General features: G+C 37.1%; 1 protein-coding gene and 1 pseudogene across 1 annotated transcript in view; both read left to right on the top strand.

The window, feature by feature from the left end:
* GALNT5 (polypeptide N-acetylgalactosaminyltransferase 5) overlaps window positions 1-14,223 on the top strand; it is an 80,905-nt gene that overhangs the window by 17,676 nt on the left and 49,006 nt on the right. Inside the window, exons 2-3 of the mRNA XM_044669115.1 lie at window positions 11,830-11,996; window positions 12,157-12,202. Coding sequence (XP_044525050.1) covers window positions 11,830-11,996; window positions 12,157-12,202 — 213 coding nt within the window. The remainder of the gene's footprint in view (window positions 1-11,829; window positions 11,997-12,156; window positions 12,203-14,223) is intronic.
* LOC123239299 lies at window positions 724-1,321 on the top strand (annotated as a pseudogene).

Here is a 14,223-nt window from a genome sequence, read left to right as displayed (position 1 = left end):
GCCTCATTAGAACATAAGCTACTTGTGGGCAGGAACTGTGTACTGGATTTTCTTTTTATCCCCAACACTTAGCACAGTGCATGGCATGTTGTAATAGTATGATAAAGACTTGTTGACTGATTCATAAAGAGTTCACTTTAGAACCAAGAAGACCTAGTTAAAGCCCAGGCTCTCTGCCACACAGACTTACTTGCACACCTCTGGGCAAGTCACTAGACTCTTGGTGTCCTATTAGTGGAAGGACAAGTTGGGGAGAGAGCTGTGTCCTCACCTAGAGTTCACTTAACCAATAAAGTCTTGAGTACAGTAAATGTGTATGTGTTGTGTGCATAAAAGTAGGAAGATAGAAAGAAAGATCAGAAAGTTATGTACAGAAACTAGTCAAGGATCAGATGAAAGGGCAGATGTGGAGGCAGAGAAATTAATTAGGAGACTTTTGAAGTAGTTCAAGAAAGCTTTGTTGAGGCCTTAGTGATATGGGTGTTACCAACAATGAAATGGCATCTCAGAATAAACTGCTAAAGCAAGAAAATCAAGCATAATTATAAATTGCAAATACATTTTTAAGATTCATAATGAAGGCAAAATCCCATTAATATAACACACAATGCATGTAATCTTAAATTCTAATTATTCTTCTTTCTCTTCTGTAGTAACCAATGAAATCTTTTTAAAAATTATTTCCCCTCTCTCCTTTCTTTTTCCGCACTGCGGCTGCAAGCCATGAGTATGCTCAGGCTTCAAAAGAGGCTTGTCTCTAGTGCTAGTGTCCTTAGATGTGGAAAAAGGAAGGTATGGCTTGACTCCAAGGAGACCAATGAAATTGCCAATGCTAATTGCAAATACGGAAGCTGATTAAATGGGCTTATCATCCAGAAGCCTGTTACAATCCATTCTCGTGCGATGTTGAAAAAATACTCTGGCTCCACTGAAGAGGAGGTACATGGGTATTGGTAAGAGAAAGGGTATTACCAGTGACCGCATGCCTGAGAAGGTTACCTGGATTAGAAGAATGAGGATTCTGCGCCATCTACTCAGAAGATGCCGTGAATCCCAAAAAATTGACTGACATATGTACCACAGCCTGTATTTGAAGATGAAGGGAAATGTGTTCAAGAACAAGCGGATCCACATGGAGCACATTCATAAACTGAAGGCAGATAAGGCCCGGAAGAAGCTCCTGGCTGACCAGGCTGAAGCTCGTGGATCCAAGACTAAGGAAACAAGAAAGCACCGGGAAGAACGTCTACAGGCTAAGAAAGAGGAGATCATCAAGACTTTGTCCAAGGAAGAGGAGACCAAGAAATGATTCTCCCCTATCTCCTCTGTATATAGTATTCTTCTATTTGGCTCATACGATAAAAATTAGTCAAAAAAATTATTTCCCGTGACACTGTATTAGTATCAATATCTTAGAAGAGGAAAGGATTGTATAATCCCTATTTGCAAAGGAAATAAGCTTTAAAATTGCAACTTTAGACTCTTTCTTCACTTTTTTCCTGCATTCTTCTCATTCCTTCCATCCCTACTCTTCTTCTCACCTCCTGGTAACACTCTGAGCTGTGAAGAGCTCAAAGAAGGTGGCTATTTGTACTTAGCTGCATAGAGTTTGGGATGGGAACAAGCTCAAAGCCCACACAGCATAAGGAAGAGGAGATTTAACATTAGCCATTGTCTAAGACTACTGTAAAATCTGCCAAGTCTCTCCTTTCTGCCTATTTTCTTCTACCTAATTTTATCTCTAACCTCTTCAACATGTTTGCTAATTGTGCTTCTCTGCTCTACACAACAAGAGGTCTAAGCTCAGTTGTCACAGCACAGTAAAACTTCCCAATATATTCAATAAAATGAGTAGTTTTAAATTCCATATTTCAACTCCCATTGACGAATATATATATGCATATATATATATATAAAAGCTTCATAGAAAAAAGTAAATGAGTATGCAAACTGATACAAAATGAAACAAGAGATTATAAATTGTTTTATATTACTCATCTTCATACAGTACATTCAAGCCAAACTGTCCTGATTGCTGTAACAAGAATTCAGCATTCCATGTCTAGCTTCTATACTATTAGAAGCCATTGCACAACCTTTCACCCTGCCTGGAATACCTTCCTTCCTCCCAAATTAGAATTCCTTCATTTTCTTTAGATAATTTCTAAGAAATATTAATACGCCTTGATTCCATCCTACTTAGGAGAGCACTGGATTGAGTTGGAAGGGATAGTAAAGATCATTTAGTCCCACTCCATTTTATAGATGAAGAAACTGAGGTTCAGGGAGTATTAATAACTTTATCCAAGATCACAAAGTGGTAAATACTAGAACAAGAGTTTAAACTCAGATATTCTGACTCCATATCCTTTATACTAAATTATCTCCCCCCCAAAGCATACAATTGTCAAATAATCAGCAAAAGTCAATATGTTTCTTACAGAATATGCCTTTGTATGCCAGTACAGAAAAAGCATTGTACTAGTAGACTAGATATGTAGGTTTTAGGTCTGCCTCTGCCAATTTTTAGCTACGTGACCTTGAACCATTCAATTAATTTTAATAATTCACATTTATTTAACACTTTAACATTGGTATGCACTTTTTCTATAACATTATATGTTAAGTGGTATGTTACTTCTTCAATTTTAGAGATAAGGAAATTAATGCTCAGAGAATTTAATGTGACTTAGATCATATAACTCATAGTAACCAGTAAATTCAGGAGTGAGAATTATTAACACTTCTTCAGTACTGTGTCCACTATAACCAGAGTTTCTTCATCTACTCTATGAAGATAATAATTTTTTCTATTTCATTGGGTTATTGTAGGGATCAAATAGTGTTTGGGGTTCAATCTCAGTCCAAAAGAATTTGTCATTCAAGCTCTATTCATTTCAGACAAAGCTTTTTTTGAAGTTATTGAGGAGATGTGGTCCTGCTGGTGGATGTGAAGTCCTTGCTTCCCTTTGTGGATGGAGTCACCTTCCTCAGGACTAGTGGAGGATAGGCTCTTTACAGAGAAAAACTCAAGGTCGCTTTGTCCCCTCCCCTAGACTGGGCTAAAGGAGATGGACAGGAGCCACTAGGTAGCTCTACACGTGGGAACTAATGGAATATCCCAGTATGGCTATTCAGTGGAGGGAACCAGGTGTCCTGATGAGCATCCCTGTCTTTGGACCTCGGCTCAGACTGATATCATTTGGTGCTCAGGGGTTCCAGCTCCAATAAGCACCCATGGCCTTGGATACATACAGGAGTCTGAACTGATGTCATTTGGTGCCTTCGTCTAGGGTCCAGGGGAGTTTCAGCCCCCATCGGAATGAGAAAACTGGCAGATGATTACAAAATAGAAACTACTTTAGTAATCTAAAGTGATACTGTGCCATCTCTCCCCCCAATTTTAGTCTCAGTGTTTCCAGGCACTCAGTAGACTATTACCAAGACACTGTAAATTGATTCAAGTGACTCATGTTTCTAAAACCTGATAGCACAGGTTGATTTTTTATTAAGTTATTTTTACAAAACACGGATCCATATATTTGGGGATTTACTTATGGCTAAACCTTTCTAAATGAGTTGCTATTCAGACAAATGGTATGAAAGACAGAAAAAGAAATTCTTTTATTGAACTATACCTTCTTCTTATCAATGGCTGGGGAAGAAAGTGCCAATAATTCTAAGGTCTTAGAGAAAATAATTTAATTCTGGGTAGAGTTCTTCAGTGAGACATTCTTTTCTCCTTAAGATCCATTTGAAGATACTAGAGCTTAGGGAGTGAAGGTCCCCTGAAGGCCCCACATCAAGGATCTAGTTGAATTGCAAATAGAAGTTGAGAAAATCTTCCCATCGACCTTTTGTTCAAGCAAGTGAAGACAGAGACCTGACCCAGACATCACATTTTGACTGTTATGGAATAAAATGAAAAATTCATAAAAATGGGAGAAAATGTTATCCTTCCCTTGAATCTACTGATTTTTAAACTGACTTTATTTGATAGGCGACATTCAAATGCTATTACTTGCCTAGCATTCAGTATAGGCAAGCTAGGAGAGCTGAAAGTGTCATTTTCAAAGTCTCTTGATAAATGATGAGTTTGATCATTTTAGATTCAGAAACTATTTTTGAGAGGGTCATCCAGTTATAGTATGTCTATTAACAGGGAAGACAGTACAAATGATGTTACTTTTGGCAGCAAATAATCTAAGCCCATTTCCACACAATTATAGTTGATTTCAGTTTAAGTCATAACACAGAATTTCTTACATTCAAATATGCAATTAATATTTGTTGAATGAATGAATGTAGGAATGAATATTTATTCTCTACTAGTTCACAAATCACAGCTGTCTGGACCCTAATAGAACAAGATGAATTTCATGTCTATAAACATTTTTAATAGGACCATGTGCTATTATATGCTATAGGTTTTTAGCAAGGATTCTTAATCTGAGAACCACAAACTTTTATTTTTTTAAAAGTTCCATTTTGATATTAATGATTTCCTTTGTAATCCCATGTTTTTGGCTTATACATTTGAAAACATGATTCTAAGAAGGAGATCACCAACTTCTCAAAGGGATCCATGATCTACAAAAAAGGTTAAGAATCCCACATTTATAGAGTAAGAAATTATTGATCCTGCCCTGAAGGAAATAATAACACTTTAAAGTAGTTTGAAATCCGGCTGCTTGCTATTCTAATAGATAAATGCTGGGCATACATTTTTCTATCTGAACTAAAAAGCCATGTAACCACTAGAAAGTTTGGGAATGAGGTATATTATCATAACTTTGAAGAAATAACTATAAAATGCCAATATCAGCAAGCAAAATATATTGTTTCAATGCTAGCAGTAGCAATTAGAGAAGAAAAAAGAAATTAAAGGTATTAAAATAGGCAATGAGGAGACTAAGCTATCACTCTTTGCAAATGAAATGATGGTCTACTTAAACAATCCTAGAGAATCAACTAAAAAGCTAATAGAAATAATCAACTTTAGCAAAGTTGCAGGATACAAAAAAGATCATCAGCATTTCTATATATTTCCAACACATCACAGTAGCAAGAGGTAGAAAGAGAAACACCATTTAAAATCACCCTAGACAATATAAGATACTTAGGAATCTATCTACCAAAAAAAATACAGGAATTATAGGAATATAACTACAAAACACTTTCCAAACAACTAAAACCAAATCTAAACAATTGGAAAAAACATTGATTGCTCATGGGTAGGACAAGCTAACATAATAAAAATGACCATTCTACACAAATTAATTTACCTATTTAGTGCCATACCTATTAAACTACCAAAAAACTTTTTGCTGAATTAGAAAAACTATCAATAAGCATATGAGAAAGTGTTCTAAATCTCTAATAATTAGAGAAATGCAAATCAAAAGAACTCTGAGATATCACCTCACTCCTAGCAGATTCCCTAAAATGATAGCAGGGGAGAGTAATGAATGTTGGAGGGGATGTGGCAAAATTGGGACATTAATGCATTGCTGGTGGAGTTGTGAAATGATACAACCATTCTGGATGGCAATTTGGAACTATGCCCAAAGAGCTCTAAAAGACTGCCTGCCCTGCTATTGCTGGGTTTGTACCCCCAAAGAGATCATAGATAAAAAGACTTGTACAAAAATATTTATAGCCGCACTTTTTGTGGTAGCAAAAAACTGGAAAATGAGGGTATGCCCTTCAGTTGGGGAATGGCTGAACAAATTGTGGTATATGCTGGTGATGGAATACTATTGCACTCAAAAGAATGATAAACTGGAGGAATTCCATATGAACTGGAAAGACCTCCAGGAATTGATGCAGAGTGAAAGGAGCAGATCCAGAAGAACATTGTACACAGAGACTGATATACTATGGTAAAATAGAATGTAATAGACTTCTGTACTAGCAGCAATGCAATGATCCATAACAATTCTGAGGGATTTATGGAAAAGAATGCTACCCACATTCAGAGGAAGAACTACAGGAGTGGAAACACAGAAGAAAAACAACTGCTTGAACACATGGGTTGATGTGGACATGATTGGGGATGTAGACTCGAAACTACTACACCAATGCAACTATCAATAATATGGAAATAGGTCTTGATAGATCACACATGTTAAAACCAGTGGAAATGCACATTGGCTATTGGGGGAGGGGTGAAGGGGAAAGTAAGAACATGAGTCATGGAACCATGAAAAATTTTTCTAAAAAATAAAACAAATTTAAAATTAAAAAAAAAAAGTCCAGGGGATTGTTGCCATGTGAAAAGGTTCTTTTTGCCTTAGGTCCTTCTCTGTAAAATGAGGAAATTGAATTAGATGATTTTTAGAACAATCCCAATTCCAAAAGTTTATGATTCAAGTGTAAAACTAGTCTGAAAGCCAATGATTTTGAAATTGATTCTGTTAAGCATCCTGGATCTTAGCACAAAATGATCATTCTTAGCTTAAAACAACGTCACATATTGCCAGGGAGCAGTCAATCAGGAAATCCATCCAATGACCTATGTAATAACCTGGATTACTAATATGTTGAGGTACTTGAGAAGACTGGAGAAGGAAACCAAGTCACTAAAATGCTCTAAATCAGAGCTATTGCGAGATCAGATTTTGTTCTAGAGTGCCAAATTTAAGGGACTCTGACCTTTACCAATGTAGAAACAACAAAACTTAGAACTTAGTAATATAATATTTACATAGTACTTTAAGATTTGTAAAATATTTTATAAATGTTTTATTTTATCCCCAGTAAATAATACTGTTATCTCATTTTTATAGATGAGAAAACTGTAACAGATAAAGGTTAATTGGTTCAGGGTCACACAGCTAGTAAATCTCTGATTTGATTTGAACTTATGACTACCTAATACCAAATTTAACAATCTTTCTATTGCACGAAAGGTCTGCCTTCCCCTCTCCAGCAAAGAAGGACCTACTTGTATTGCTTCCTCTCAGTATTTGCCCCAAGAGCAAAAATTCCTAGTTATGGCTGTGTTACAGAGTGATTGAGGGCAGCAAAGTGGCCCCAAGGAAACTGAGGCAAAATCTAGTAGTTTTTGACAGCTCAGATTATTCCTTTGAATTGTGCTGTGTTGTACTGAGAGAAAGTGGGTTCTGTTTGTCACCAGATGGCTTCTGAAGTCCCTCTCTACTCTAAGATTCTTTGTGGGCAACATTAGACTGTGCTGTTATTTAAGGGTAATGGTAGGATACAAACACTAATGGTAGGATCCACACATAGTAGGTTCCTGAAATAGTGATTTGTTGAGTTGTTTGAAAGAGGGCTGAATTAGGAGTCTGAAGACCTGGTTTTACATTCTCCTTCTGCTATTACTGACCTTGGGTCTCAGTTTTTTCCTGTTTTGTAAATAATTAAGGAGGGAGATTAAATAATCTCCAAGGTCCCTTCTAAGTCTAATTTTTTTTGAAGTTTAAAGGAATGTTGTACTCATATCCTGATCCACTAGAAGTAGATTTTTGTTTAAATATATATTATATATATACATATATATATATACATGCCAGAGAAATATTAAAAAGAAGATAGCTTTAAAGAAAATTATAGTTTACATTAATATAAAATGTTAAGGTTTCTTTTAAGGTTAACAATGTGTTTTACATGTTTTCTTATTTTGATTCTTACAATAAAATTGTGAGGCAGACAGAGTATAAGGCAGGCAATTCTGAATTTGCCCTACTATAGTGAAATCGAGAGGGTGCTAACACACTTGTACTCCTCTAGCAGGGAAAGACAACACAGGTTAGCAGTTAATTAATGGGACTAATTAGTTAACATCAGAATCTACCAGATGGTTTGCTTCTTTTCCCCAACTCTGCCTTCTTTTTGTACCCTGACTGAACTCTCATCTAATTCAACCCAACCCTACTCCCAACTCTGATGGTGGCCTCTCCAGCAGAGGCCTTGAAATATCTCAGGGTTTTCCATTCTCTTTCCAAATATAAGAATCTTAAGGTCTCCATAAACTAGTAAATCCTTCCTTTAAACACGTGTAAGTCTTCCTAGTCTTAAAATAATAAAAATCACTCCTATCTCTTTGAACTTTCTTCTTCTCTCTTCCCTTTCTTGGCCAAAATCTTAAAAAAAAAAAGAAAAAGAAAAAAAAAAGTTCTCCACTTTCCAGGTCACCACTTCCTCTCCTTTCACTCATTCCTTCACCTTTTGCAATCTTGTTAGCATCCTCAAAATCTTTTCTTCAAAATGCTCTGTCTTCATTTGTCTTAAATTTATTCTGGACTATGCATGCAAGGGAGGATGTCTGCCATGTGTGTGCACTCATACCAGCTAGGGAGGTAAGAGAAGCTGGGAGAAAAAGCGGGTGAAGGGGACAGAAGGTCCTGATGAAGACAAAGAAAAATTGGGAGGGAGTCAGAGGGAGAAATGAAAGCCTCCCTATACTCCCTGCCTGAGACTGTATCAACCTTCCTTGGTTTAATTATCATCTCACTTTCAGTTACCACAAGATTTACACAGCCCTAAATCTCTTCCCTGAACTTTAAACCTACATTCCCATTGACCTATTGGACATTTCAACTGGATTTCCCAGAAATCTCTCCAATTCAACATGGCTCAAACTATTTTTCTCCTTTAGCCTACCCCTCTTTGCAATGTCCCTCAATTCCGCTCTCCCTCATCCCACATGGCCAAATGTTGGTTTCAGATTTAGCATTTTACACATATCTGCCAAAGTGATTATGTTCAGGTGTGGGAATATAGGACCATGTTGCCCTCCAACTCAGTGGACTCCAATGGCTTCCCTTTATCTCTAGGAATAGATAGAAATTATCTTTATCTTTTAAAGACATTCACAACCTTGGCCCAACTTATCTTTTCTCCTCCCCTTCCTTCACTCTGTGATTCAGCTAAATTGTCATTCTCTCTGTTCCTCACACAGAACACTTAATCCCCTATCTCTGTGCCTTTGCCAAGGCTGTCCCCCATCACTTTTTCCTCCTAGTCTACCTTGCTTCCTTCAAGATTCAGTTTCTAAAGACCAGGGTACTAGCAAGGTTGGAATTAATATGAACTCTTTCTTGACCCCCAAACCTGCTAGTGTCCTAGCTTGTATTTAATTATTTTTTATTTATTCTCCTTATGTTTTTTTCTGTAAATACTTATGTAGGTACTTGTTGTCCTACCATTAGAAAAGTAAACTCCTAGAATGTAAGGAGCTTTTGCTGTGTTTGTATCCCCAACAGAGTACCAGGAATAGAGTTAAGTGCTTAAAAAATACTGCATTTGAAACCAAGTATGTGCTTGCCCAAGGCATGCTTTGTCTTGCTTTCTGCAGAGGGGAATGGAAGGGAAAGGTGTAAACATGTATAAAGTACCAACTGTATGCCAGACACTATGACACATGCTCTACAAATATCCCATTTAAGCCTTATAACAGCTGGTAGAAGTAAATATATTAGCATCTCCATTTTATTGTTGATAAAAACTGAGGTAAACAGAAGTTAAGTGACTCGTCAGGTTCACACAGCTATTAAATGTCTGAGTCCCAGGTTCCAACATTTTTGTTCTAGAAGTAGCAAGAACAAGCACTATAGGCAAAGAAACTGAGGGACAGTGAGGTTAAATAAATAGAAAGCCAAATCTTCTGACTCTCAGCCCTCTGCACTCTGGACCCTACCATGCCCTCCCTCCCTCGTAGTATAGACACGATACCCTACAGCCACAGCCTATAGGCTAGAGTCATTGCTATACCAACATATTGTATTAATCAAACAATAAATAGGTACATTATCTGACAGAATACATTACACAGACTGGATTTCCTGACCCCATCGGGGCATTTTTTCTAAACACCAGTGGTTGGTTTTTCTGGCGGGCTGAGCAGTGTTTTCTGGATGGTAAAGGAGCAAGAGCCACATTGGCAGATCTGAGAAAGCTGCCATCCAATAGAGCCCAGCCAAGGCAGGCAGATGGCACTGTGCCAGCACAGAGGTAGCAGAAGCCTCCCCAGACCAGCAGCAGCCAGAGCACACACCAGCACCAGGCTCTCACTTGGGAACAACCAATCAAGATAATTTCAAGGGTGGCTACCGTGAAGCAGATGTAGTCTCTGTGAGACAGCCCAGGATGGGCTGCAAAGGAGACATCAGCTTAATTACTTGGTAATTATGTATACTGCTGTACACATATGCTTGCTCGCCTGCAAAGAAAAGGAAAGAAAATACCCTTGGGCAGACATTGTCGAAACTGCAGAGGAGAGTACCAATTAGGACCCACTCAAAGGCAAGGACTGGCTTTAATATTTTATATTTAAAATAGGTCATAATGCCATCCTGTGGCTCACACTCTGCTCCCAGGGAGAATTCGTGGCTTGTATTCATAGTATAATAAGTAGTATATTAATAGTATGCTATTATATGTAATAGTATAGTATTATACATAATATAATAATAATCACAATGATCATCATATTATAGCTCAGACTTATCATCTTTTGACCTTTTGACAATTTTAAAACTATTTGTATAGCGTTTTAAAGTTTGCAAAATGGTTTACACATAATTTTCCCATTTGAGCTTCAATCCTACGAGACAGATACTGTAGATATTATTAAGATGAGCAAACCGAGGCCCAAAGAAATGAACAGAAGTGGACTGCCTGTGATCACACAGCCAGGGAGTGTCAGAGAGGACTTGCAAACAGGAATTTTTGACTCCAAGCCCAGCATCTGATTGTTTGCTGCCTTAAATGGATGCTCCAGGGTCATAGAAGTAATAGGTAGCCTAGTGGAGTTAGGAAGCTTGTACCTCTGAACAGTTCAGTAGTCATTCTGTTGTTCCCCAATAAGAAGAGGTAACACAAATAGAACTAGGATCAAAAGACGGTAGGAACAGATGGGCTCAAGCCTCTGCTCTTATGACTATCTGTGTCACCCTGGGAAAGTCATTTAAGGCAATAAACACTTACAAAGTATCTATTTTATTCTCGCTCATAAAATGAGGGCTTTGAGTTAAATCATCTCTGATGCTCTATGTAGCTCAAAATAGTATGATCCTCATTTTACATGTGAATATAATGATACAGAAAAACTAAATAACCTATTCAAGGCCCTCCTCTAACTAAAAAGTGGCATAATTCAGCCTCAGATGCAGAATTTCAAGCCCAGGACTGTTTCCATTATACCATGTGACCTGTTGCTTTAGTTTTTTTTAAATAGTATTATAGTTTTACAATCTTCAGTTTCTGACAATTGTCCAGCTAGATGTAGTGATACATGGCTGTAGTTTCTGCTATTGATGAAGCTGACAATGGTGCATGCCCTGAACTCAGGAATACTACAATGCAAGAGGCTAGGAGGGCATCTGTACTATCTAGCCTCATTGTGGTAAGCCCTTAGGGCTGAAGGAAGGGGAAATCAGGCTGATTAAGAAAGGTTTAAACCCACCCAGATTAGATGGATAGATAGATGGATGGATGGATGGATGAATAGATAGATAGATAGATAAAAGGAAGAAGGAAGGAAGGATGAATTAATGAATGAATGGTTAGGTAATAACTATATATAATTATATGTGTATAATTATATAAAATATAATATATAATTAGGTTAATGAATACATAGATGACAGACTAGATGGATAGAAAGAAAGATAGAGGAATAGATGGAGAAAAATAATTTACAATTACATTTATTTTGCTTCTAATGCCTTGGCTTGTATATAACAAAAATAGGTGATCCAATCTTCAGCAAAATTTACGCTGCCCTTATCTGACTCATTTTTATTCTGCTGTGTAATATCAACATCCAATCTCACACTAGACTTGTGTTGTTGACCATCCATCTAGGTGTGCAGGCCAACTGGTTCACAACAATCTCCCCACCACTTCTGTCATCATGTGCTTTGTGGATGAGGTATGGTCCACTCTTCTTCGATCCGTTCACAGTGTCCTCAATCGCTCTCCTCCACACCTCATTAAAGAGATTCTCCTAGTGGATGACTTCAGCACCAAAGGTAGCAAAATCGCATAGCCTGAATCCTCACAAATTAATGTGTCACTGGAATGGGAGAGTGGGAGGGAGATCAGGTCAATAGAGCGAAACTATGGTGGTTTTTTAATCAAGCCAAAAAGCTGCAACATAACCAAAGCTGTGCTCCTCTTTGTACCTTGTAGTGATAGTGTATGAGTTTAAGGACTTCAGTGGGTTAGCTGAAAATAAGTACCTTTGAACTGCGTGTGGTCTGATGCCAACTTTCCATTCAACTGAACTTTTTTTTTTACTTTTTTGGGATATGGATTCCTTTTTAAACCAGCCTATCTCATCAACATGGTAAAGTTTTGAATTTGGAATTTGTGGACCCATACACACACAAACACACACACACACACACACACACACACACACACACACACACACACACAGACAGTGTGTGACCTTGGGAAAGTCATCAAATTTCCCCAAGCCTTACATTGCTCATTTACAAAATTAGGTGGTTGGCCTAAGTGTCTACCAATGTCCCTTCTAACTCTAAATCTATGGTTCTATGATCCTTCTGTGATACTAGCCTAATGCAGTCAGACATTTGGTAAAATAAAGAGAAAATGGAATGTTCTACACAACTATAGCAACAAATTATTGTGTATAAACATTGTGTTGATATAAAACAACCACAGAAGAAAATATTCCAGTCTGAACATTGACAGGACAGAGCCTTCCTACTGATGGTAACTCAAAGAAGAGTTCCTTCTGTGACTCCAGTAGACTCTGTCCTCTCTAAGTGACCAAATCTCCAAATTCCAATGGGACAAGAGCCTAAAATCCTGCTGATTTGTCCATTTTCTTCCCTTTCATATCTAGAATACAAAAAAGTGATTTAATATGCATTTTTAAAAGTCATAACTATTTTAAATACTTACAGACTATGTGAATTAGTAGTTAGAGAGTCTGTTTTTCTAGGTATGTGTACAAATTATTTAGCTTCACAGTGCACTGAGCAGCTCTAAAACTATAAAATACAAAGGAGTTACAGATGAAGGGAGACTTTTACAGAAATGAAATCATAGATACTTCCTCCCCTAAAGAAAATATATAGACTAGAGGAAATGAATTCTTTGTAATGCCCCAATGTCTTAGTAATGCATGCTACAGATTAATATCTGCCTGTTGAGTTTGGGTTTGCCCAAAATTGGGAATCTTTTCTGTTGTAGCCAAATAGTTGATGAATATGATTCTTACATGGTACCTCTGTGAATTCAGACACAACAGTGACAGATACAACATTTATCACTTTGTTAAGATGTTCACAGGCACTAGCCAACAATTCTAAATTTCTGCAAAATACAAAACTGAAGTTGAACCTTAATGGAAATGCAGAGCTCAAAGTAGCTTCTTTTTTTCTATACTATTCTTTTATATTCACAATGATAAATGACACTGCAAGGATGTACTGGAGCTAGCTCCAAAGCCAATTGTTAAATTATCTATGTCAGTCAGAAATCAGCAAATCAATTTTTGACTTACTTTTTATTGATCACCTAGACTTAATAAAGTGATGGAGAAAATGTTAACTCTGCAGATTAAACTTCCAAATGTGTCCTGCTTACATTTTTTCCTTCCTTCCTTCCTTTCTTCTTTTCCTCCTCCTCCTCCTCCTCCTCCTCTTTCTTCTTCTTCTTCTTCTTCTTCTTCTTCTTCTTCTTCTTCTTCTTCTTCTTCTTCTTCTTCTTCTTCTTCTTCTTCTTCTTCTTCTTCTTCTTCTTCTTCTTCTTCTTCTTCTTCTTCTTCTTCTTCTTCTTCTTCTTCTTCTTCTTCTTCTTCTTCTTCTTCTTCTTCTTCTTCTTCTTCTTCTTCTTCTTCTTCTTCTTCTTCTTCTTCTTCTTCTTCTTCTTCTTCTTCTTCTTCTTCTTCTTCTTCTTCTTCTTCTTCTTCTTCTTCTTCTTCTTCTTCTTCTTCTTCTTCTTCTTCTTCTTCTTCTTCTTCTTCTTCTTCTTCTTCTTCTTCTTCTTCTTCTTCTTCTTCTTCTTCTTCTTCTTCTTCTTCTTCTTCTTCTTCTTCTTCTTCTTCTTCTTCTTCTTCTTCTTCTTCTTCTTCTTCTTCTTCTTCTTCTTCTTCTTCTTCTTCTTCTTCTTCTTCTTCTTCTTCTTCTTCTTCTTCTTCTTCTTCTTCTTCTTCTTCTTCTTCTTCTTCTTCTTCTTCTTCTTCTTCTTCTTCTTCTTCTTCTTCTTCTTCTTCTTCTTCTT

Source organism: Gracilinanus agilis, chromosome 3 (genome assembly GCF_016433145.1).
Source record: "Gracilinanus agilis isolate LMUSP501 chromosome 3, AgileGrace, whole genome shotgun sequence".
NCBI lineage: Eukaryota > Metazoa > Chordata > Mammalia > Didelphimorphia > Didelphidae > Gracilinanus > Gracilinanus agilis.
This window is presented reverse-complemented; position numbering and strand designations above follow the sequence as displayed.